The following is a 24,394-nucleotide window of genomic DNA, read 5'->3' on the forward strand; positions in this document are numbered from 1 at the left end:
CAAATTGGGTTGGACACGGTCCCTGTTCCCTGTGGGGCTCACAGCCTCAATCCCCATTTTGCAGAAGAGGGAACCGAGGCCCAGGGAAGTGAAGTGATTTGCCCAAGGTCACACAGCAAACAAGTGGCGGAGGCAACATCAGAACCCATGCCCTTCTGATTTCCAGGCCCGTGCTCTATCCACTACAACATATTCCTTCTCAAAGTATCAAAGTGCTTAAGGAATACACATCATCAATCGTATTTATTGAGCGCTTACTATGTGCAGAGCACTGTACTAAGTGCTTGGGAAGTACAAACTGGCAACATATAGAGACAGTCCCTACCCAACAGTGGGCTCACAGTCTAAAAAGCCACCAAGAGCATAGGCAGAGGGCAGGGATGGGAGGGGAAATGAGGGTTTAGGGATTAGTGGGGTGGAAACACTAGACTCAGGCGAGTGAAGGATGTAACGCCTACCAAGTGCTTGAATTCGGCAGACAGGCTGCCATTGTTGGATTCCTCCATGTTCATCACCTTCGTGTTGGTCCCCAGGATGTTAAACTTCCGGGATCTGTGGTCAGGGGTGGGAGCAGTGAACCCTCCAGGTGGGGGATGGGAGTGGGGGGAGGAATGGACCGGTGTGGGGGAGTGGGACAGGCATCGGTTGTCTTACCCTCGAAGAGCCGCCACGTCCCCGGAGTCTCTGCGGACCAGGAGAAAGCTGGATGTCACACGGGCACCTGCCTTCCAACTCCCAACCCGGGGCCCCACTCGCTAGGCTAGCAGATAGCAGGCCAAAGGCTGGTCACCCAGCACCTTAGCTGCTGACCTGCTCTCCCGCCAAGTCTGACTGTGCGACAGTGAAAGTATGGATGCGTGGGAGCACTGCTATGGAGGCCTGGGAGTGCTGTTGTGGGTGCCGGGCGCACGGTGAGGGTACCACCGTGATCACCTGATCTCCTGGTTCTCCTCTTACCTCTCTGGTCGTTCTTTCTCAGTCTCTTTTGCAGGCTCCTCCTCCCCCTCCCATCCTCTTACTGTGGGAGTTCCCCAAGGTTCAGTGCTTGGTCCCCTTCTGTTCTCAATCTACACTCACTCCCTTGGTGACCTCATTCGCTCCCACGGCTTCAACTATCACCTCTACGCTGATGACACCCAGATCTACATCTCTGCCCCTGCTCTCTCCCCCTCCCTCCAGGCTCGCATCTCCTCCTGCCTTCAGGACATCTCCATCTGGATGTCCGCCCGCCACCTAAAGCTCAACATGTCAAAGACTGAGCTCCTTGTCTTCCCTCCCAAACCTTGTCCTCTCCCTGACTTTCCCATCTCTGTTGACGGCACTACCATCCTTCCCGTCTCACAAGCCCGCAACCTTGGTGTCATCCTCGACTCCGCTCTCTCATTCACCCCTCACATCCAAGCCGTCACCAAAACCTGCCGGTCTCAGCTCCGCAACATTGCCAAGATCCGCCCTTTCCTCTCCATCCAAACCGCTACCCTGCTAATTCAAGCTCTCATCCTATCCCGTCTGGACTACTGCACTAGCCTTCTCTCTGATCTCCCATCCTCGTGTCTCTCTCCACTTCAATCCATACTTCATGCTGCTGCCCGGATTATCTTTGTCCAGAAACGCTCTGGACATATCACTCCCCTCCTCAAAAACCTCCAATGGCTACCGATCAATCTGCGCATCAGGCAGAAACTCCTCACCCTGGGCTTCAAGGCTCTCCATCACCTCGCCCCCTCCTACCTCACCTCCCTTCTCTCCTTCTACTGCCCAGCCCGCACCCTCCGCTCCTCCACCACTAATCTCCTCACTGTACCTCGCTCTCGCCTGTCCCGCCATCGACCCCCGGCCCACGTCATCCCCCGGGCCTGGAATGCCCTCCCTCTGCCCATCCGCCAAGCTAGCTCTCTTCCTCCCTTCAAGGCCCTGCTGAGAGCTCACCTCCTCCAGGAGGCCTTCCCAGACTGAGCTCCTTCTTTCCTCTCCCCCTCGTCCCCCTCTCCATCCCCGTCTTACCTCCTTCCCTTCCCCACAGCACCTGTATATATGTATATATGGTTGTACATATTTATTACTCTGTTTATTTATTTATTTATTTTACTTGTACATTTCTATCCTACTTATTTTATTTTGTTGGTATGTTTGGTTCTGTTCTCTGTCTCCCCCTTTTAGACTGTGAGCCCACTATCGGGTAGGGACTGTCTCTATGTGATGCCAATTTGTACTTCCCAAGCGCTTAGTACAGTGCTCTGCACATAGTAAGCGCTCAATAAATACGATTGATTGATTGATTGATTGATTGATTGATCACCGGCATCATCATGACCGTGCGTGCAAGTGAACTGAAGTGGGAGGGGAAAAGCATAGGTTTGGAGGGTAGAGGTCAAAGGCCACCTCAACCACGCCCCATCGCACACTTGGGGCTGTGCAGACTCACTTGTCGATGCAAACTTTGATTTTCAGCTGGTAGTTGAGCTCGGGAAATTTGACCAATAACCTATGTACGGGAGAGAGCCGGGGAGAAAGGGGCTGGAAGGCTGGCCGGCCCGGGGAGGGGTAGGGGGCGGGGAGATGGACCATCCCACTACAGGGAGACAGAAAATCTCTCCCTGCTAAACTGCCAGATAGCAAAGGCAGTCCCCGCCTGGATAATGCCCGCACGGCCCAGGGTCTCCCTTGCGCTCCCAGCCCCATCCTCAGGGAGAGATTCAGCAATGTCCACCCCACTCTCCGCCTCAGGTCCCCTTCACCGATGCTGGACATGGAGGGCACGTCCAGGGGTCAGGCCGGAATGGAGGTTTGGGGAGGATGAGGGACGAGAACTAGGCCGGGAGTTGGCAGGAGCCCAAGAGATGGGTCCGGAACGAGGCAGCTGGCCACCGAGGGTCCCCGCTCTATGGCCTCGTGACCCCGAGGGACCAGTGTCCGCCGGTCAAACTCAATCCCTCGGCCGCTCGGCTGATGGGAAACCAGTTGGGGTCGGTCCCGGGGTGGGGTGTGACAGTACCGGCCGCTGATCCCCTCCCCCCAACCCCTCCTTTCCCATCTCCAAATGCGTCAGGTCTGTCCGGCCACCCACCTGACTTTGGTGGTGAACTGGACTCCGGTTTTGATGACCAGGGGCCGGTCCGGGTGCATGGGCATGCACGGCTGCCGCTCAGCCACGAAGGCACTGGGGGAGGAGCGGAGAGGCGGTCAGACCGTTTAGGGCAGCGGCCGACCTCCTCCCTTCCCCGACCCGGCACCCACCTCTTCATCAGGTTCCGGAAGAGCTCGACGATGCGCTCCTCTAGCATGGGGCGGTGCTGCACGATGGGGTCGCCCTTGTACGACACCTTCTGCTGCAACTCCTCCAGCTTCTTGATCTGCTGGCGCGTCTGCAGCTGCGACTCCGCCAGGGACGTGATCCTGCGGGCGGCACCGGGCCCGAGGCCCAGCGGGGCGGTGGGCGGGGGAGGCCGGGACCCCGACTCTCGGATGACTCTCCTCGCTCCCTCCACCTCAGAGGGCAGGAGGCCCGGGGGGAGCGGGGTACGGGCAGGGAATGGGGTACCAGTTCTCAAGACGATCCAGGCAGATGTTTGGGGGGCCGCCGATGCAGGCGATCTGCTGCCGCCGCTTCCAGTCGGCCAACTCCTCGTCCGTGAGGGTCTTCTGCACGTACTCCATGGCCGACAGGAGCCCGGCCAGCTCGCTCACGATGCCCTGGGTGGGGAGGAGGAGGCACACGCGTCACCCTCCCCCCGGCTCGAGCCGGCCTTCAGGGGACGGTGGGAGGGAGGGGAGCCCAGCAGGTGCCCATCCTGGGGGCAAGGGAGGGAGGGGAAAGGGGTACGGTACCCGGCGCATCTGGTCCAGGGCGGTGAGCATCTGCTCCAGCTGCTGCATCTTCTGCCGCGTCACCGACTGGCTATTCCCATTCAGGTCCTGCATGTCTGCGGTGGTGACGGGACCTCACTGACCGGCCAACCAGCCCTCACCCCAACCCAGACCCCAACCCCTGACCCCCAACTCCAGCCTCCGGCCCCATCCCAATCCTGACTCCGACCTCCAACCCCCCAACCCAACCCCGGCCCCAGCCCTCTCCTTCTCCCCTCCCTGCCACGCTGGACAGGTGTCGGAGGTGGGAATACCTGCACACGCAGGGACCCACACCGCACGTGCACCCCCGCCCCCCTGCACACATGCACACGCCAGACACAGACACCCGGGCGGTCCCACGCACTGTCCCCGGCTGTCCCCTCGAGATGCGGATGAGGCGGGCCGCCCTGACCTCCTTGGCTCTTCAGGGTTTTGTAGTTAAAGTCAAAGTCGTCCTGGAGGTTCTCCACCACCTTCATCTTCTGCTCTAAGTCCTGTTCCGGGGACAGGAGAATGGGGGCGGGGGAAAGGCCATTCGCTCTTAAATCTAGGGGGGATCCTCCCTCCCTCCTCCCACACCCTCACCTCTCCCCCTGTCGTACCTGAACTCTCTTGCGCACATCCTGCAGGTGCTGCTCCAACATTTGCTGCTTCTCTGTGACCACGGCCGCCGTGGGGTGGTTCGCCTGCCCTCCTTGCTGTGGATGGGAAGGGCCGAGGTGGGATGGGATAGGTGATGAGAGTGTGTGATCATGCTCGGAGCTCCCATTCCTGGCCTCACGTCCCCTCTCCGGGCCCCTGAGGTGAGTGCCCCAGGGGCAGCCCTGGGCCCACCCCAAGAGACACGGGGGCAACTGGACATGAGTCAATCAAGCGATCACTGGTATTTAGTGAGCGCTTACTGTGTGCAGAGCACTGCACTAAGTGCTTGGGAGCGTACGATACAACAGAGTTGGTAGATTCATTCCCTGCCCACAAGGAGCTTATAGACTACATAGCCGCTGCCCCAGACCCGAAAACCTCTTGCCTCCCACCCGGGTCAGCCCCCGGTCAGTCCCTGGGGGAGGTCAGCCCCTGCAACACAGCACAGGATGCCCGAGGGGAGACTCGGCCCCAAGTCGTATCTTGAAAGGCTGGGAGGGGTCGGCATAACCTAGGTTACAGCGTGGACTAGTGGATAGAGCACCGGCCTAGAAGTCAGAGGGCCATGAGTTCTAATCCTGGCTCTGCCACTTGTCTGCTGTGTGACCTTGGGTAAGTCACTTCATTTCACAGTAACTCAGTTACCTCATCTGCAAAACGGGGATTGAGACAGCTAGCCCCATGTAGGACACGGACTGTGTCCCTCCCGATTTGCTTGTATCTACCACAGCGCTTAGAACAGTGCCTGGCACATAGTAAGTGCTTTAGTGCCATAATATTAATAATTAATATTATTATTATTGTTATCTCCAAGGAGCTGCATCTCCTGAGCCAGGGGAGGGGTCTCTGCGGAAGTCGGGGAGGGACATACCCAGGAACTCAACCCCCAGACAGAGACCTTGGGTACTCACGGCCCCCACACCCACCTTGCCCCAACTCTACTGTCCTTTCCCAAGCGCCAAGACAGTCAATCAATCATCATCATCATCATCAATTGTATTTATTGAGCACTTACTGTGTGCAGAGCACTGTACTAAGCGCTTGGGAAGTACAAATTGGCAACATATAGAGACAGTCCCTACCCAACAGTGGGCTCACAGTCTAAAAGGAGGAGACAGAGAACAAAACCAAACATACTAACAAAATAAAATAAATAGAATAGATATGTACAAGTAAAATAAATAGAGTAATAAATATGTACAAACATATATACATATATACAGGTGCTGTGGGGAAGGGAAGGAGGTAAGATGGGGGGATGGAGAGGGGGACGAGGGGGAGAGGAAGGAAGGGGCTCAGTCTGGGCATCTGAATCGCATTTATTGAGTGCTTACCATGTGCAGAGCACTGTACTAAGCGCTTGGGAGAGGACAATACAGCACGACAGACACATTCCCTGCCCACAACGAGCTTAAAGTCTACTACAGCGCCCTGTCCCCAGCAGGTGCTCAGTGAACTCTACTGACAGATGGATGGGGGAGGGCCCAACGGGGGGCGGGGAGGGTCCCCATCCGCTCCCAGCAGAGGCTGAGGTTTACCTGGGCAGCGGCCGCCGCCGTCTGAAGCAGACGCGATTCCTCCCACAGGCAGCGAGCCACGATCCGCGCTATCTCCATGGGCTTCTCCAGGTACCTGCTCTGAGGAGGCAACGAGGCGGGGGCAGGATGGTGGGGTGGGACCGCTTTCCCTGCCCCCTCAGCCCCAGTGGGGTAGCCCCTGGCCCCAGTTCTTGCCATGAGCCCGCCCGCCGGCCCCTCTCCACGATCCCTGCCCTCCTCCGTGGGTCCGGCCCCTTTCCCCCACCTGCAGAAACTGCTTGATCCTGCGCAGGTTGTGCTGGTAGAGCACGTTGGACTCCTGCAGGAAGCGGCTGTACTGCTGGTCGATCTCGCCCAGGAGGTTGTGGAACACCAGCGTGGCGTGGGACTCCTTGCTGGCAGCGTAAGCCCTGTGGGGACAGCGCGGAGGAGCCGGCACTGAGAGCCAGCCCCGCGTCCCAGCCAACACCCACACTAGCCCCCCTCCCCTCCCCGGGGGCTCCCCCCACGCCCCGACCCACCAGTCCTGGCTCTCGATCCACGGGGCGAGAAACTGGCGCAGCTCCATGGGGAAGCTGTCGCTGTACAGCTGGTGCAACTGCTCCAGGTACCGGGTGTCCAGCTGCTGCAGCTGGTTCCACTGCGCCATCGCCGCTGGGTCTGGGGGCCTAGAATAATAATTACTATTATTGCTAATAATAATAATGGTGTTTGTTAAGTACTTCCTATGTGCCAGGCACTGTACTAAGTGCTGGCGTAGATACAATAATAATACTAATAATAGTGATGACATTTATTAAGCGCTTACTAAGTGCCAAGCACCGTTCTAAGCACTGGGGAGGTTACAACGTGATCAGGTTGTCCCATGGGGGGGTCACAGTTTTCATCCCCATTTTACAGTTGAGGTAACTGAGGCCCAGAGGAGTTAAGTGACTTGCCCAAAGTCACACGGCTGACAAGTGGTGGAGCCAGGATTTGAACCCACGACCTGTGACTCCAAAGCCCGGGCTCTTTCCACTGAGCCACGCTGCGGGTTGGACACGGTCCCTGTCCCACATAGGGGTCACAGTCTTAACCCCCGTTTTACAGATAAGGGAACTTAGGCACAGAGAAGTTAAGTGACTCGCCCAAGCAGCAGACAAGTAATGGAAGCAGCATTAGAACCCATGGCCTCCTGACTCCCAAACCTGTGCTCTATCCACTAGGCCATGCTGCTTCTCACACGCATACACACACATCCCCCATCAGGTTCATTCATTCATTCATATTTATTGAGCACTTACTGTGTGCAGAGCACTGTACTAAGCGCTTGGGAAGTACAAGTTGGCAACATATAGAGATGGTCCCTACCCAACAGCGGGCTCACAGTCTAGAAGGGGGAGACAGACAACAAAACAAAACATATTAACAAAATAAAATAAATAGAATAGATACGTACAAGTAAAATAAATAAATAAATGAATAGAGTAATAAATATGTACAAGCATGTATACATCAATCAGTCAATCAATCAATCGTATTTATTGAGCGCTTACTGAGTGCAGAGCACTGTACTAAGCGCTTGGGAAGTACAAGTTGGCAACAAATAGAGACAGTCCCTACCCAACAGTGGGGTCACAGTCTAAAAGGGGGAGACAGAGAACAAAACCAAACATACTAACAAAATTAATAGAATAGATATGTACAAGTAAAATAAATAAATAAATAGAGTAATAAATATGTACAAACATATATACATATATACAGGTGCTGTGGGGAAGGGAAGGAGGTAAGATGGGGGGATGGAGAGGGGGACGAGGGGGAGAGGAAGGAAGGGGCTCGGTCTGGGAAGGCCTCCTGGAGGAGGTGAGCTCTCAGTAGGGCCTTGAAGGGATGAAGGTTCACTCTGCAAGGAAGATCCCCATGGCTCCTGGACCCCGAGCCGAGGAGGCAGCTGCCCACCCCAAAAGTCGGGCCCGACCCTCAGCTGCCCGACGCCACAGGTCGGGCGTCAGCTCCTCCTCAGCCTTTTAGCCACTAGGCCATACTTCTGCCCAGTTGGACTGAGGGCGAGGGGCTCCTCGGGGGCTCGGGGATGGGAAAGGGGCTAACCAGTTACCCTGACCACCCTCCCGGCCCAGCCCGTCCATCCCCAGGCCCTTCCATCCTGGGGAGGCAGCGGGTGGGCGGGCTCCCCACCCAGCCCCCACAGCCCATTTTCAAAGGGCCTTTCTGCAGCTGCCCAAACAGCTCAGGTGATGTGTGTGAGTTTCGCATCCCTGCCCTTATGGGAACCGACTGGGCCTGAGCCTGCTGGGAATCCAGGCAAACGGGGAAGGGAAACTGGGCGCTCAGTGAAGCCTCGGGAGGCCCTCCCTGACCGACCCAGCACCCCCTCGCACCCCGCCAGGAACACGGGTGCCAGTCGCCAGCCCACTCACTAAATGGCTCCTACCTAGAATAGTTTGTCCGCTGGGGTCGGCCCGTCTGCCCTCTCCCGTCTGCCCTCTCAGCTGTGCGCAGTCGGGAGCAGGAAACCGTGTCTTTTGATCCCATGGGGCTCTCCCGAGCACCTGGGCCAGTGCTCTGCCAGCAACAGGTGCCCGGCCCGAAACCCTGAAGGCCCTGTGAATCCCTGCTGAGTGGGGCGGGAATCCGGACAAAGCCGCAACCAGGAAGTTCTGAATCAGGCAGAGATGGGAGTAGGCGTGCTCGCACGCGTAAACACACATGCACGCACACACAGAGCCCAGCTAGCCTTGAGGAAAGAGGGCCTCAGAAGTAAGGCCCAAGGCTCCAAGCAGAAATCTAACTGCTGCGGCCAGCCGCAGACCTGTGCCACCACTGCCACATGGCTTCCTGGCACCCAGGGCCCTGGCCATACCCCAGCCTCACCCAGTCGCCCTAGGGAGTCTCACAGCAAGGACTGCTAGGGAGCCACTCAGTCAGTCCGTCCTATTTACTGAGCTCTTACAGTGTAAAGAGCACCCTACAGCGTGCTTGTGAGATTAATTATAACAAAGTTGGTAGACACTTTCCTCGCCCACATTGTGCTTACAGTCTGGGGGGGGACAGACGTTAACATAAATAAATTACAGAAGTCCCGTGCCCATCCACACCTTTCCCCATCCCCACCCTCACCCACGGCACTGTCCCCTGAAGCGGGCAGAGCAGAGAGGCAGGGTGGAGCTGCCGGATAGCTGGGCCCCCCCCCGTCTCCGAGAGGAGGACGCTCCGGGAATTCCAGGCCTCGCCCTCTGCCTACCCAGGGCTGGGGACCGGTCTCTCCAGGAAAGGCAGAAAGGGCAAGAGAGGACGTGACAGGGAATTCCAGATCGGGCAGGGCATGGCGGGGGCCGGGAAGAGCCGGCAGCTCTGCCTTCACAAGTCGGTTTCCCATCAGCTCAGCGCCAGTTCCGGCTGAGTCTCCATCAGCAGCACCGACGACAGAAACCCGGCCCGGCCGGTCCACTCCCTCCAGGCAGGTAAGTAGCTGACCCAGCTAGGACACCCTGGGCCTCTTCCGTCCTCCTACAGTGCCTGTGGGCAGGGTGCTTGCCAAAATGAACCCCCACTGGGCAGAGGACATTGGACCGAGCTTCGCCACTGGGCACAGGGTGCTGGACCAGGCATCTGGGAGCAAACCATCCCTGCTGTCAGTTGCTTCCACTGGGAGACACGGAAGGACAGATCAAGATTGCAAATGTACAGAGGGAAGGAAAACAGGGCCACAACTGATACTAGGAAAAGCAGAAAATGAGTGAATGCAAGGAGTTCACATGTCCACATCCACCCGAAGCATCAGACGGGTGGGCCGCGCAGAAATAGCTTTGATCCCGGAGAGGGTCGTGACCTCGTGGGCTGAGGAGGAGCAGGGGAGACCTGGGCGGGGGGGATCAGTGTGAGTGAGCGAGGAGGCGGAGGCGGGACAGTCAAAAGTGATGTGCAGTTAGGCAGGGAGCTTGGGAGGAGAGAAGAGAGGGGATGTGTATGATTGAGGGAGCGGAGTGGGGAAGGGGGATGAGGAGAAGCCCAGAGGCCCAGTGGTCAGGGATTGGGGTCTGTGTGGCCTGGGAATAATAATAATAATGGCATTTATTAAGTATTTACTATGTGCAAAGCACTGTTCTAAGCGCTGGGGAGGTAATAAGCTTGTCCCACGGGGGGCTCACAGTCTTAATCCCCATTTTCCAGATGAGGTAACAGGCCCAGAGAAGAGAAGTGACTTGCCCAAAGTCACCCAGCTGACAATTGGTGGAGCCGGGATTTGAACCCATGACCTCTGACTCCAAAGCCCGGGCTCTTTCCACTGAGCCCGCCGCACTTGTATATATTTGTACAGATCTTTTGCTCTATTTTACTTGTACATATTTACTATTCTATTTATTTTGTTAATGATGTGCATATAACTACAATTCTATTTGTTCTGACGATTTTGAGACCTGTCTCCATGTTTTGTTTTGTTGTCTGTCTCCCCCTTCTAGACTGTGAGCCCGTTGTTGGGTAGACACCGTCTCTATATGTTGCCGACTCGTACTCTGTATGTTGTGCTTGGTACAGTGCTCTGCACTCAGTAAGCTCTCAATAAAAATGATCAAATCAATGAATGACTGTGAGCTCACTGCCTTTCCTGGAGAGATGGGTCCCCAGCCTAGACCGCACACAGCGTGGCTCAGTGGAAAGAGCCTGGTCTTTGGAGTCAGAGGTCGTGGGTTCGAATCCCAGCTCCGCCACATGTCTGCTGTGTGACCTTGGGCAAGTCACTTAACTTCTCTGAGCCTCAGTTACCTCATCTGTAAAATGGGGATTAAGACTGTGAGCCTGACATGGGACAACCTCATCACCTTGTATCCCTTCCCAGCGCTTAGAACAGTGCTTTGCATATAGTAAGCGCTTAACAAATACCATTACTATTATTATTATTATTAACAACCTCATCACCTTCTATCCCCTCCCAGCGCTTAGAACAGTGCTTTGCATATAGTAAGCCCTTAACAAATACCATTATTATTATTACTATTATTATACACTGCTGCTCAGAACAGCAGTTTCCACAGCACTCTTCCCTTCCCACAGCAAGCAGAAATTCTCCCTTGCTTCAAAGACTCTCCCCAACTCGCTCATCTGTTTTCCTCTTTTATGCCCAGTTCCCAACCCTCTTTATTCCCTCTTCCCAACCTCTGGATTACAATTCCCAGCAGCCCTGGGGAGCCCGAACTCTCCTCTGGTTCAGGGTCGGTCTGGCCCCAGGCTAGGATGAGAAGTGGGTGGCAGGGCAGAGACTGGTGGGCTGGTGATGCCCTGAAGCCCGCAATCATGCCAGTCTGAGGGGTTTGGGGAAGAAGAAGCAGCGTGGCTCAGTGGAAAGAGCCCGGGCTTGGGAGTCAGAGGTCGTGGGTTCTAATCCCGGCTCCGCCACCTGTCAGGTGTGTGACTTTGGGCAAGTCACTTAACTTTTCTGGGCCTCAGTTCCCTCATCTGTAAATGAAGACTGTGAGTCCCATGTGGGACAACCTGATGACCTTGTATCCCCCCCAAGTGCTCAGAACAGTGCTTGGCACATAATAAGCGCTTAACAAATGCCATTATTATTCCCGCCTCTAGACTGTGAGCCCGTTGTTGGGTAGGGGCCGTCTCTATATGTTGCGGACTTGTAATAATGATGGCATTTATTATTAAGCGCATACAATGTGCAAAGCGCTGTTCTAAGGTTGCAAAGTGATCAGGTTGTCCCACGGGGGGCTCACAGTCTTAATCCCCATTTTACAGATGAGGTAACTGAGGCCCAGAGAAGTTAAGTGACTTGCCCAAAGTCACACAGCTGACCATTGGCGGAGCTGGAATTTGAACCCATGACACCTGACTCCAAAGCCCGGGCTTTGTACTTCCCAAGCGCTTAGTACAGTGCTCTGCACACAGTAAGCGCTCAATAAATACGATTGAATGAATGGCTTCCCATTCATTCAATCGTATTTATTGAGCGCTTACTGTGTGCAGAGCACTGTACTAAGCACTTAGGTGGGTCTCTCAGCCCACTGGGTGCTGGCAGGTGGCCCCTGGCTCTGGGCCAAACTGAGCCAACTGTCCCCCACCCCTGGCCCCGCGTTAGTGGGCAGCCAAAGCACTGGACCCCAGAAGACCCCAGCAGTGGCTCCAGCAGCCTCCTAATAATGGTGGGAAGAACCACAGCCAGAGCCCTGAGTCCTGGGTTTAGGAAGGAAAGGGGACCCACAAGCTCCTCTCTAGAAAGTAAGCTTATTGTGGGCAAGGAGTGTGTCTATTGTTGAACAGTACTCTCCAAAGTGCTTAGTACAATTCTCCACAAACCGTAAGTGCTCAATAAATATGACTGAATTAATTAATTCATAGCTGTTAACCCTTCCCTCCCCAAAGCCCGCTAGCATCCCCTCCACCTTCAGCGAGCCCCGTAACCAACACCTAAAGTCGGGAGGAGATGAACGGGACCGGCCGCAGGGTTCCCCCACCCCAGCAGCCCCTACTACTACCCTCCATCCTGGCGACGGGCGCAGCGGCAGGGCACTGAACTGCCCAGTCATCCCCCCTCAACCTCCCTGAACACAGTGTCCCCCGACCACCTCCTCCAACACCTCCACCCCCACCATCGGTTCCCCATTTCCCCCACCATCTGCTTCCCTTTGAGCAGGACACCAACCCTTCCACTTCTCCTAGCTGGGCCTCACTCCCTTGTCCTGGCATGGAATCTGCTCTCCACCATTCCAAGCCCTCTGACAACCCACCTCCTCCTCCAGGAGGCCTTGCCTGATTGCTGCCCCCCCTCCTGGATCATGAACTTCAATCTGTAATTCCCTTCTTCCATTGCATCTACTCTGAGTTGCCAAGCGGGCTCTGCCACCATGTTGGTTCTCCCAATCTCCAGCCCCCCTCTCGCTGCCCTCCCGTCCAGGCTTAGCCCCCCTCCCCACTTTGCCCCCACCCAGCCCCAATCCTTTGAGCTCTAGGTACCCAGGCCCCCCAGCATCCTGCTACACCATTCCCAAGGCCTGCAGCTCTCATCAATTCCTCAGCTCACGGGGAGGACAATCTGGGTGGACAGGTGGACTGAAGGACGGTAGAGGGGTCCAGCACATTCAGTTGGCCGGTGCCAAAAGCCCTGCTCAGCAACCAATAGCCTTTCCTAGCCAGTGGCTCTAGGGCCAAGGGGGAACAAACCAGTTGGCTCTGGGGCCAGGGCCTGCGGTTTAGATCCTCAGGAAACCCTGGCTCTTGCCCACAGCAAATTTCAGAAACTGCCACGGCTACAAAGCACCCAAAAATTTCTGTGGCGGCAGCCAGCCCCCACCAGCCTCCTGTGACGGGGGACGAACGGTTACTTTCTGTTTCCAAAAGCCCGTTTCCCTCTCCGACGCCAATTTCCAGCCGCAGCGCAGGCCGGGCCAGCCACAGCCCAGCCCCCTCTGCCAGCCACAGCCCAGGCCGGCCCGCCCTCCCTTGCCAACCCGAGCCCTCCCACCAGCCACAGCCCAAGCCAGCCCCCGCCTCGACTCCCCATTAGCCACAGCCCGAGTCAGCCCTCTGCCAACCCCTGCTAGTCTCCCCACCACCCCCCCAGCCACAGCCTGGACCAATCCACTCCTCCATCGGCCAGTCAGTCCCCCGGGACCTGCCAGGAGGGTAAGGGCGAGGAGGCTGGGCCAGTGAGTTCAGCCGGATGTGGGGTGAGGGGGTGGCACAGTTGGAGGTCTTAGGGGTCCAGACAGGGAATGGGACGGCCACACACACACTTTCTCCCTCCCTCCCTCTTGGTTCCCCAGGAGAGTCAACCAGGGGCAGAACAGAGTATCTTTGAAAAGATGCTGCCACTTGCCTATGACCTGGCACTGCCCCATGGTAGTGACTCCCAGCAAGGACTGGGCTCCCACTGTACCCATCAAGGCACGGGGGGACAGAAAGACGGTGGCTCAGTGCTGGGATTTTGGGGTAACGCAGCAGGCTCTGGACTGCTTAGGGCTAGAAACAGCATGAGCCTGGGAGACAGAAGACTTGGGTTCTAATTCATTCAATCGTATTTATTGAGCGCTTACTGTGTGCAGAGCACTGTACAAAGCGCTTGGGAAGTACAAGTTGGCAACACATAGAGACGGTCCCTACCCAACAACGGGCTCACAGTCTAGAGAAGCAGCATGGCTTAGTGGAAAGAGCACGGGCTTGGGAGTCAGAGGTCACTGCCTCTGCCACTTGTCAGCTGTGTGACCTTGGGCAGGTCACTTAACATCTCTGGGCCTCAGTTACCTCATCTGTAAAATGGGGATGAAGACCGTGCGCCCCACATAGGACAACCTGATTAATTGTATCTAGCCCAGTGCTTAGAACAGTGCTTGGCACATAGTAAGCGCTTTACAAATATCAACATTAGTATTAATATTATTATTAGAAGGGGGAGACAGGCAACAAAACAAAACATGTGGGCAGGTGTCAAGTCATCAGAATAAATAGAAATAAAGCTAGATGCACATCATTAACAAAAACAGAATAGTAAATATGTACAAGTAAAATAGAGTAATAAATCTGTATGAAAGTACTAAATCTGTACAAAATGCTAACTCACCCAAACTTCTTGCTCCACGACCTTGGGCAAGTCACTTAACTTCTCGCTGCCTGAATTTCCTCAACTGTAAAATGGGGTTTAAATACCTGTTCCCCCTCCTACTTAGACCGTGAGCCCCATATGAGTCAGGGACCTTCCCCAGCACTTAGAACAAAGCTTAACACATAATAAGCACTTAACCAATGCCATAATAAAATAATAATGATGATGACGATAATAATAATGACAAGCTCCTTGTGGGTAGGCATCGTAAATACCAAGGCTGTTGTATGGTACTTTCCCAAGCATTCATTAAAGTGCTCTGCAGACAGTAATTGCTTAGTAAATACAACTGTTTGATTGCCCTCTGGCTCAGAGTTCAGATCAGCTGTAACTGAGGTAACAGGATGATGAGGGCTGAGACCCAAAGGGGGATCAGAACATCAGCCCCTGGGCCTCCAGACTGATTTCCCCACCTCCTGCCCCTCCCCAGATCATTCTTCGCTCTGCTGCCCAAAGCATTTTTCTCATACAGCCCTCTCCCTACTCCTCCAAAACTCCAACTGTTGTCCGGTCCTTCCTGAAACAAGTAGAAACTCCTGCCTGTTGACTTCAAGGCCGTCCATCAGCGCTCTCACCTTTACCTATCCACTCTCTTCTCCCACTCCATCTCGACTCGCACTCTCCGTTCCTCCCAAACTCACTTTCTCACTTTGCCTCCTTCCCCACTCTTCCATCTCTCATGTCCTTTCTCCTACCTAAAACGTCCTCCCCCTTCAAATTAGCCAGATTATTGATCGCCCCATCCCCAGAGCCTTTCCGAAATCCCACCACCTCCGGGAAACTTTCCCCGATTAATTCTTCTCCCCAGGTCCCGCCCTCCCGCCTCTCATCTCCGCACCTTGGCGCTGCCACAAGTGGCACTTTTTCACTCACAATCAACCTCCCTCTGCACCCGTGGGCAGACTCACTGACATCCTCTTGCTCCTACCCATCATTATTTTTTATGTCTCCCTTGTCACATTGTCAGTTCCTTGCAGGCAGGGTCTCGTCTCCTAAAATTTTGGCAATCTCCCAAGTGTTTAGACCAGTGTTCTCCACAGAGTAACTGCTCAATAAATACAACTGATTGACTGACTGACCCCACAGCCCTGTAAAGCCCAGCCCAGGACTCTGTCTCTGACAAGGGCACTAGGATCCTTAGAGGAAATATATGCAAACTGTTCTTCTGGGCCCCTGACTCTCCCACAGTAACCCAGTACAGACCAACCAATACCTTTAACTCTCCCCTCTCCATCCCTGGTTTTCTACAGTGATCCAGCATGGACCATCCAACACCCCTCTGCATTCCCGATTCTCCTCCAGTGACCAGCAAAGACCATCCAAACCCCTTAACTCTCCCCTCTTCATCCCCGATTCTCCTCTGGAGACCGAGCATGGACCATCCAACACCCCTAATGCCCCCTTCTCCTTCTCTTTCTCTCTTTCCTCCCAAAGACCCAACATGGACCATCTACTACTCCTAACTCTCCCCTCTTCATCCTTGACATCCCAGCCCCACATCACTTTTGTATCTATCCACCGGTAATTTAAGTGTCCGTCTCCCCTTCTGGTGTGTAACCTCCTTGTGGGTAGAGATCATCTTTCCGTACTTTGCATCGTACTCTCTAAGCTCTTAGTACAGCGCTCTGCTCCCAGTAAGTGCTCAATAGAGCTTACTGATCGATCGAGCGACTCTCCATCCCTGATTCTCCCCAGAGACCCAGCACACAACCATCTGAAAACTTTAAATGTGCTTTCTCCATCCTTGACTCCCTTGGAAATTCCTTCCCCAGAGGCTGGGCAGACCCAATGGAGGGGAAAGTGTTGGGCTGGGCCGCTGCCATCCGGGCAGCAGGGGCCCCGCTCTGGCCCCAGTGTGGGGAGAGGCTGACTGGTCCCAGGTGCGGGTCCTTCCTGGAGTGGTAACTGCCCCAATATAGCACTGTCTGCTTCCCCCAAATATGGTTTTAGGATGGACGCCCCAATGGCCCCCGGACAGCTGCTGGGGCAGGGGGGCACCATGCTGACCCTCACAGTCGAGGCAGCCACGGCACCACAACTGACCCCAACTCCACAGTTCCCTGTGGGTGGCATTGGCAGATGAGGAATCAGGCCAGAGCCAAGAGATGTTCTGTCTCCATTCTGTTTTGCCAAACGCATACACGACATCGTCTCGTGTTGGCCGTTAGTCCAACTAGGGATAGTGTGGAGGGGACACGCGTGCCCCCGGAGCCCCCCCGCTTCCGATCACCAGGTCCACGGGGGCTAGGACAGTGGGGCGGGTTGTGGGGGGGTACGGGGGGCTCTGGTTAACACACTTAGGCTCTTGCCGGGTAGGACCACGGCCAGGACCGGAGCCACAATGATCTTTCACCCCTCCTTTCCCTCCTGCCTCTAGTTCCACTTCCCACCGGGACTGAGGACAAGATCTGGGCCACTGTCTCCAGAGTTACGGCGTGGCAGGGCCAAGATCGGGATCACGAGAGGAGGACTGCTCCGGCCCCGAGTTGGGATTCCAGGGATGAACCTAACGTCGTGTGCCCATGGGCATGCAGAGAGATACAGGGCTGTGGAAAGTAGGCCCCAAAAGGGGCTCCTGGGCACTCACCTGGTCATTAGCCGGCGGCCACAATGCATTCTGCAGCGCATCCCGAGAGGACACACTCCACCTTGAGTGGATGTGCGGATACCACCGACCATCGCCCCAGAGGGATGTCAGGAGGAGTGTCTGGGGCCAATCCCACAAAATGCTGCGACTTGGGACACCTGCCCCCCGTCCAGAGCTCCCCCCTGCAAGGCCCCAGAGCCCAGCTCCATATCTGTTGCAGAACCCAAAGGCGGAAAGGAGCGCATTCTTTCGACCCCCTCGGTGGAGCGGACCGATGGACAGCCCAAGAGGCTCCTCCGATCCCTTCCGGAGATTCCTTGCCCATCACGGCCTCCTAACATAATCCAAGCAGTGGCTCGCCCGTAGCGGAGCCCGGGGAGCCCCTCAGGCAGGACGTGAGGGATGACGGGGGTCCACGGCCCAAGATAAGGGCAGCCTCGACAGAGAAGCAGCATGGCTTAGTGGAAAGAGCACGGGCTCGGGAGTTGTCACTTGTCAGCTGTGTGACTTTGGGCAAGCCACATAACTTCTCTGTGCCTGTTACCTCATCTGTAAAATGAGGATGAAGACCGTGAGCCCCACGTGGGACAACCGGATAACTCTGTATCTATCCCAGTGTTTAGAACAGAGCTTGGCACATCGTAAGAGGTTAAATGCCACCACGATCACCCAGGCCTCGCAGCCGCCGAGCCAGATGCCGGGCTTCTCCGGGCTCTGGCCGCCGGCCGACAGCGTGCCCAGAATCTGGGTAAACAAACTCCCACTATTCCAGCTCAGTTGAGCAATAGCATAATCCGGGAAGGGGCAGTGACCGGATTGGGGAGGAGCGGGGCCTTTCTAACCGGGCACCTGGGGTCAGGTGGGGGAGTGGGTCCACCGGGGTCTACGGGGGGGCGGAGGCCCAGGTCCCGTGCCATGGGGCCCAGGGCCGGTCACGCATGACCCCCACTGCCCAGGCAGTGGCCAGAACCCCAGGGGCGTCGGGGAAGGGAGGGCCCCCCGAGGGAGGCGGGCTGACCAGCTCGGAGCACCCAGATGGAGGTGACCAGACCAGCTGGACCCCCGGGATAGGGAGGGGCTTCTCTCCGGCCTGACAGCTCTGGGGCCGGGCTGCCTCGGGCCCGGGCCCCCTCCCCATCTGGCCTCCCCCCCATCAATCCGGCCCCCGGGCTTCTCCGAGAAGCAGCGTGGCTCAGTGGAAAGAGCCCGGGGCTTGGGAGTCAGAGGTCACGGGTTCTAATCCCGCCTCCGCCATTTGCCCGCTGTGTGACTTTGGGCAGGGCGGTTGACGTCTCTGTGCCTCAATTAACCTCATCTGGAAAATGGGCATTAAGTCTGTGAGCCCCGCATGGGGCAACCCCATTTCACTGCTGTATGACTTTGGGCAGGGTGGTTGACGTCTCTGTGCCTCAATTACCTCATCTGTAAAATGGGCATTAAGTCTGTGAGCCCCACATGGGGCAACACCATCTCACTACCCACCTGCCCGCTGTGTGACTTTGGGCAGGGTGGTTGACATCTCTGTGCCTCAATTTCCTCATCTGTAAAATGGGCATTAAGTCTGTGAGCCCCGCATGGGGCAACCCCATTTCACTACCCATCTGCCCGCTGTGTGACTTTGGGCAGGGCGGTTGATGTCTCTGTGCCTCAATCACCTCAACTATAAAATGGGCATTAAGTCTGTGAGCCCCGCATGGGGCAACCCCATTTCAGTACCCATTTGCCCACTGTGTGACTTTGGGCAGGGCGGCTGACGTCTCTGTGCCTCAATTACCTCATCTGTAAAATGGGGATTAGGTCTGTGAGCCCCGCAAGGGGCAACCCCATCTCACTACCCCAGCGCTTCGAACGGCGTTTGGCACATAGTAAGCGCTTAGCAAATATTCATTCATTCATTCGATCCTACTCATTGAGCGCTTACCGTGTGCCGAGCACCGTACTAAGCGCTTGGGAAGGACAAGTTGGCAACAGATAGGGACGGTCCCTTCCCCGCAACGGGCTTGGGGTCTAGAAGGGCTTAGAACAGTGCTGTGCACATAGTAAGCGCTTAAAAAATGCCATTAAAAAAAAAAGGGGGTGACAGCCAACAGTTACTCCCCTTCCCCGCTGTTTTTGGCCTCGTCCTCCTAGTCTGCTTATTTTATTTTGTTCATTTGTCGGGTCGACTGTCCACAGTCTAGACTGCGAGCCTACTGGTGGGTAGGGACCGTCTCTATATGTTGCCAACTTGTACTTCCCAAGCGCTTAGTCCAGTGCTCTGCACACAGTAAGCGCTCAATAAATACGATAGAGAAGCAGCGTGGCTCAGTGGAAAGGGCCCGGGCTTTGGAGTCAGAGGTCATGGGTTCGAATCCCGACTCTGCCACATGTCTGCTGTGTGATATTGGGCAACTCACTTCACTTCTCTGGGCCTCAGTTCCCTCATCTGTAAAATGGGGATTAAAACTGTGAGGCCCCCCCGTGGGACCTCCTGATCGCCTTGTAACCTCCCCAGCACTTAGAATAGTGGTTTGCGCATAGTAAGCGCTTAACAAATGCCTATTATTATTATTATTATTACGATTGATGATGATGATGATGACCAGCTCTAGCTGCTGGGCAGCAGCGTGGCTCAGTGGGAACGAGCACAGGCTTTGGAGTCAGGGGTCATGGGTTCAAATCCTGGTTCCGCCACCTGCCAGCTGGGTGACTTTGGGCAGGTCACTTCACTTCTCTGGGCCTCAGTTCCCTCATCTGTAAAATGGGGATTAAAACTGTGAGGCCCCCCGTGGGACCACCTGATCGCCTTGTAACCTCCCCAGCGCTTAGAACAGTGCTTTGCGCATAGTAAGCGCTTAACAAATGCCTGTTATTATTATTATTATTACGATTGATGATGATGATGACCGGCTCTAGCTGCTGAGCAGCAGCGTGGCTCAGTGGGAACGAGCACAGGCTTTGGAGTCAGGGGTCATGGGTTCAAATCCCGGTTCTGCCACCTGCCAGCTGGGTGACTTTGGGCAGGTCGCTTCACTTCTCTGGGCCTCAGTTCCCCCATCTGTAAAATGGGGATGAAAACTGTGAGGCCCCCCGTGGGACCACCTGATCGCCTTGTAACCTCCCCAGCGCTTAGAACAGTGCTTTGCGCATAGTAAGCGCTTAACAAATACCATCATTACTATTATTATCGGTGCTCAATAAATACGATAGAGAAGCAGCGTGGCTCACTGGAAAGAGCCCGGGCTTTGGAGTCAGAGGTCATGGGTTCGAATCCCAACCCTGCCACATGTCTGCTGTGTGATCTTGGGCAAGTCACTTCACTTCTCTGGGCCTCAGTTCCCTCATCTGTAAAATGGGGATTAAGAGTGTGAGGTCCCCGTGGGACAACCTGATCACCCTGTATCCTCCCCAGCGCTTAGAACAGTGCTTTGCACATAGTAAGCGCTTAACAAATGCCTATTATTATTATTACGATTGATGATGATGATGACCGGCTCTAGCTGCTGAGCAGCAGCGTGGTTCAGTGGGAACGAGCACAGGCTTTGGAGTCAGGGGTCACGGGTTCAAATCCCGGTTTCGCCACCTGCCAGCTGGGTGACTTTGGGCAGGTCACTTCTCTAGGCCTCAGTTCTCTCATCTGTAAAATGGGGATTAAAACTGTGAGGCCCCCCCGTGGGACCTCCTGATCGCCTTGTAACCTCCCCAGCGCTTAGAACAGTGCTTTGCGCATAGTAAGCGCTTAACAAATGCCTATTATTATTATTATTATTACGATTGATGATGATGATGACCGGCTCTAGCTGCTGGGCAGCAGCGTGGCTCAGTGGGAACGAGCACAGGCTTTGGAGTCAGGGGTCACGGGTTCAAATCCCGGTTCCGCCACCTGCCAGCTGGGTGACTTCGGGCAGGTCGCTTCACTTCTCTGGGCCTCAGTTCCCTCATCTGTAAAATGGGGATGAAAACTGTGAGGCCCCCCGTGGGACCTCCTGATCGCCTTGTAACCTTCCCAGCGTTTAGAACAGTGCTTTGCACATAGTAAACGCTTAACAAATACCATCGTCTTTTAGACTGTGAGCCCACTGTTGGGTAGGGACTGGCTCGATATGTTGCCAATTTGGACTTCCCAAGCGCTTAGTACAGTGCTCTGCACATAGTAAGCGCTCAATAAATCCGATTGATGATCATTATTATGATTATTATCAGTGCTGTGCGCAGAGTGGGCGCTCAATAAATACGATTGGATGAATGAATCCCCCGGCCCGGCCTTACCTCGTCCTTGGCGGCCTGAGGGCGCGAGGCGCTGGAGAACCGGACCGAACCGGACCGAACCGGACCGAGCCGGACTGGGCTGGGCCGGGCCGGGCCGGGCTGGCGCTCCCTTCCGAGCGGGCCAGGAAGCGTCTGACTGACAGGCGCGCAGCCAATCGGAGGCCGCCCCGCAGGCCCCGCCCCCCGGCGGGGATCCTCATTGACTATTCAGCGCGGCCCCCGCCCCGCCGACCAATGGGGCGCGCCGGCTCGGGGGATTATGTAAATGGAGGCAGGGGCGCCCCCGTGCGGGCTCTTCCCGAGCGGCGCCGCTCCTCCCGCCGCCGCGGGGGCGGAAGCCCCGGGGGGAGGGAGGGAAAGTGGTGGGAACGGCCTGCTAGAAACTCAGCTGAGTTCCTGGCAGCTGATGACGTCACAGGGCCTTTAAATGCCCCTGACGTCGCTCTTCCTCCCTCCGCTCCCCCTCCCCCCGGAGGTGCCACGTGGGCCGGAGTCGCGGCCCGTTCTCGCGAGGCTTGGCTTCATTCATTCATTCATTCATTCACTCATTCATTCATTCATTCATTCATTCATTCATTCATTCATGAGAAGCAGCGTGGCTCAGTGGAAAAGAGCCCGGGCTTTGGAGTCCGAGGTCATGGGTTCAAATCCCGGCTCCGCCAACTTGTCAGCTGGGTGACTTTGGGCAAGTCACTTCACTTCTCTGGGCCTCAGTTCCCTCATCTGGAAAATGGGGACAACCTGATCACCTTGTAACCTCCCCAGCGCTTAGAACAGTGCTTTGCACATAGTAAGCGCTTAATAAATGCCATTATTATTATTATTATTATTATTATTCAGAATAGAAGCTAAATGCACATCCTGAACAAAATAAATAGAATAGTAAATATGTACAAGTAAAATAAATCTGTACAAACAGGTGCTGTGGGGAGGGGAAGGAGGTAGGACGGGGGGATGGGGAGGAGGAGAGGAACAAGGGGGCTCAGTCTGGGAAGGCCTCCCGGAGGAGGTGAGCTCTCAGTAGGGCTTTGAAGGGAGGAAGAGAGCTAGCTTGGCGGATGTTGCCAGCTTGTACTTCCCAAGCGCTTAGTACAGTGCTCTGCACGCAGTAAGTGCTCAATAAATACTATTGATGGGCAACTTATAGAGACAGTCCCTACCCAACAGTGGGCTCACAGTCTAGAAGGGGGAGATAGACAACAGAACAAAACATCATCATCATCATCAATCGTATTTACTGAACGCTTACTGTGTGCAGAGCACTGTACTAAGCGCTTGGGAAGTACAAATTGGCAACATATAGAGACAGTCCCTACCCAACAGTGGGCTCACAGTCTAAAAGGCTTACAGTGAACATGTAGACAGATGTCAAAATTGACAGGACAAATAGACTTGTACTTCCCAAGCGCTTAGTACAGTGCTCTGCACACAGTAAGCGCTCAATAAATACGATTGATTGATTGATTGATTGAGCGCTTACTGTGTGCAGAGCACTGTACTAAGCACTGGGAAGTACAAGTCGGGAACCTAGAGAGACGATCCCTACCCAACAACGGGCTCACGGTCTAGAAGGGGGAGATAGACAACAAAGCAAAACATGTAGACAGATGTCAAAATTGACAGGACAAATAGGATTAAAGCTATCTGCACATCATTGACAAAATAAATAGTAAATATGTACAAGTAATAGAGTAATAAATCTGTACAAATATATATATATATATATATATACAGGTGCCGTGGGGAGGGGAAGGAGGTAGGTAGCACATCACTATGGTTTAGTCCGAGCTCCCAGGCATGTTATGTACACTCCCAGAAGACGGGAATAACGTCTATCAACTCTGTAATAATAATAACAATAATTGTGATATTCGTTAAGCGCTTACTATGTGTCAGACATTTATTCATTCATTCATTCAATCAATCGTATGAGCCCACTGTTGGGTAGGGACCGTCTCTATATGTTGCCAACTTGTACTTCCCAAGCGCTTAGTCCAGCGCTCTGCACACAGTAAGTGCTCAATAAATACGATTGATTGATTGATTGATTGATTGAGCGCTTACTGTGTGTGGAGCACTGGACTAAACGCTTGGGAAGCACAAGTAGGAAACATATAGAGACGGTCCCTACCCAACAACGGGCTCACAGTCATCTGGAAGGGGGAGATGGACAACAAAACAAAACACGTGGACAGGTGTCAGAGCCGTCAGAATAAACAGAATTACAGCTATATGCACATCATTAACAAAATTAATATAGTGAATATGTACAATATTGAGCGCTTACTGTGTGCGGAGCACTGGACTAAACGCTTGGGAAGTACAAGTAGGAAACATATAGAGACGGTCCCTACCCAACAACAGGCTCACAGTTGTCTGGAAGGGGAAGACGGACAACAAAACAAAACACGTGGACAGGTGTCAAAGCCATCAGAATAAATAGAATTACTTCTATATGCACATCATTAACAAAATAAATATAGTAAATATGTACAATATTGAGCGCTTACTGTGTGCAGAGCACTGGACTAAGCGCTTGGGAAGTACAAGTTTGCGACATATCGAGCCTTAGGACCGGAGCAGGGCCCCGCAGCCAACTGATTTGCAAATTCACTCATTCAATCGTATTTATTGAGCGCTTACTGTGTGCAGAGCACTGGACTAAACGCTTGGGAAGCACAAGTAGGAAACATATAGAGACGGTCCCTACCCAACAACGGGCTCGCAGTCGTCTGGAAGGGGGAGACGGACAACAAAACAAAACATGTGGACAGGTGTCAAAACCGTCAGAATAAATTCATTCATTCATTCATTCAATCGTATTTATTGAGTGCTTACTATGTGCAGAGCACTGTACTAAGCGCTTGGGAAGTACAAGTTGGCAACATATAGAGATGGTCCCTCCCCAACAGCGGGCTCACC

The 24,394-nt window shown here is 54.6% G+C and overlaps 1 protein-coding gene across 2 annotated transcripts in view; it reads right to left on the minus strand.

The window, feature by feature from the left end:
- STAT3 (signal transducer and activator of transcription 3) overlaps positions 1–21,573 on the minus strand; it is a 32,528-nt gene extending 10,955 nt beyond the window's left edge. The window contains exons 1-13 of one of the 2 annotated variants that reach the window (XM_038753359.1): positions 21,473–21,573; positions 6,551–6,697; positions 6,295–6,439; positions 6,030–6,128; positions 4,452–4,547; positions 4,262–4,343; positions 3,829–3,923; positions 3,542–3,693; positions 3,238–3,396; positions 3,068–3,160; positions 2,426–2,485; positions 655–684; positions 459–552 (exon numbers count right to left, since the gene is read on the minus strand). In XM_038753359.1, the coding sequence (XP_038609287.1) occupies positions 459–552; positions 655–684; positions 2,426–2,485; positions 3,068–3,160; positions 3,238–3,396; positions 3,542–3,693; positions 3,829–3,923; positions 4,262–4,343; positions 4,452–4,547; positions 6,030–6,128; positions 6,295–6,439; positions 6,551–6,678 (1,233 nt within the window). In that variant the 5' untranslated portion in view covers positions 6,679–6,697; positions 21,473–21,573. Of the gene's footprint in view, positions 1–458; positions 553–654; positions 685–2,425; positions 2,486–3,067; positions 3,161–3,237; positions 3,397–3,541; positions 3,694–3,828; positions 3,924–4,213; positions 4,344–4,451; positions 4,548–6,029; positions 6,129–6,294; positions 6,440–6,550; positions 6,698–21,472 lie in introns of both variants that reach the window. The other variant, XM_038753358.1, reaches the window with a different exon arrangement.
- Positions 21,574–24,394: the final 2,821 nt, after the last annotated feature.

The sequence above is a fragment of the Tachyglossus aculeatus genome, chromosome 11, assembly GCF_015852505.1.
Source record: "Tachyglossus aculeatus isolate mTacAcu1 chromosome 11, mTacAcu1.pri, whole genome shotgun sequence".
In the NCBI taxonomy this organism is placed as follows: Eukaryota; Metazoa; Chordata; class Mammalia; order Monotremata; family Tachyglossidae; genus Tachyglossus; species Tachyglossus aculeatus.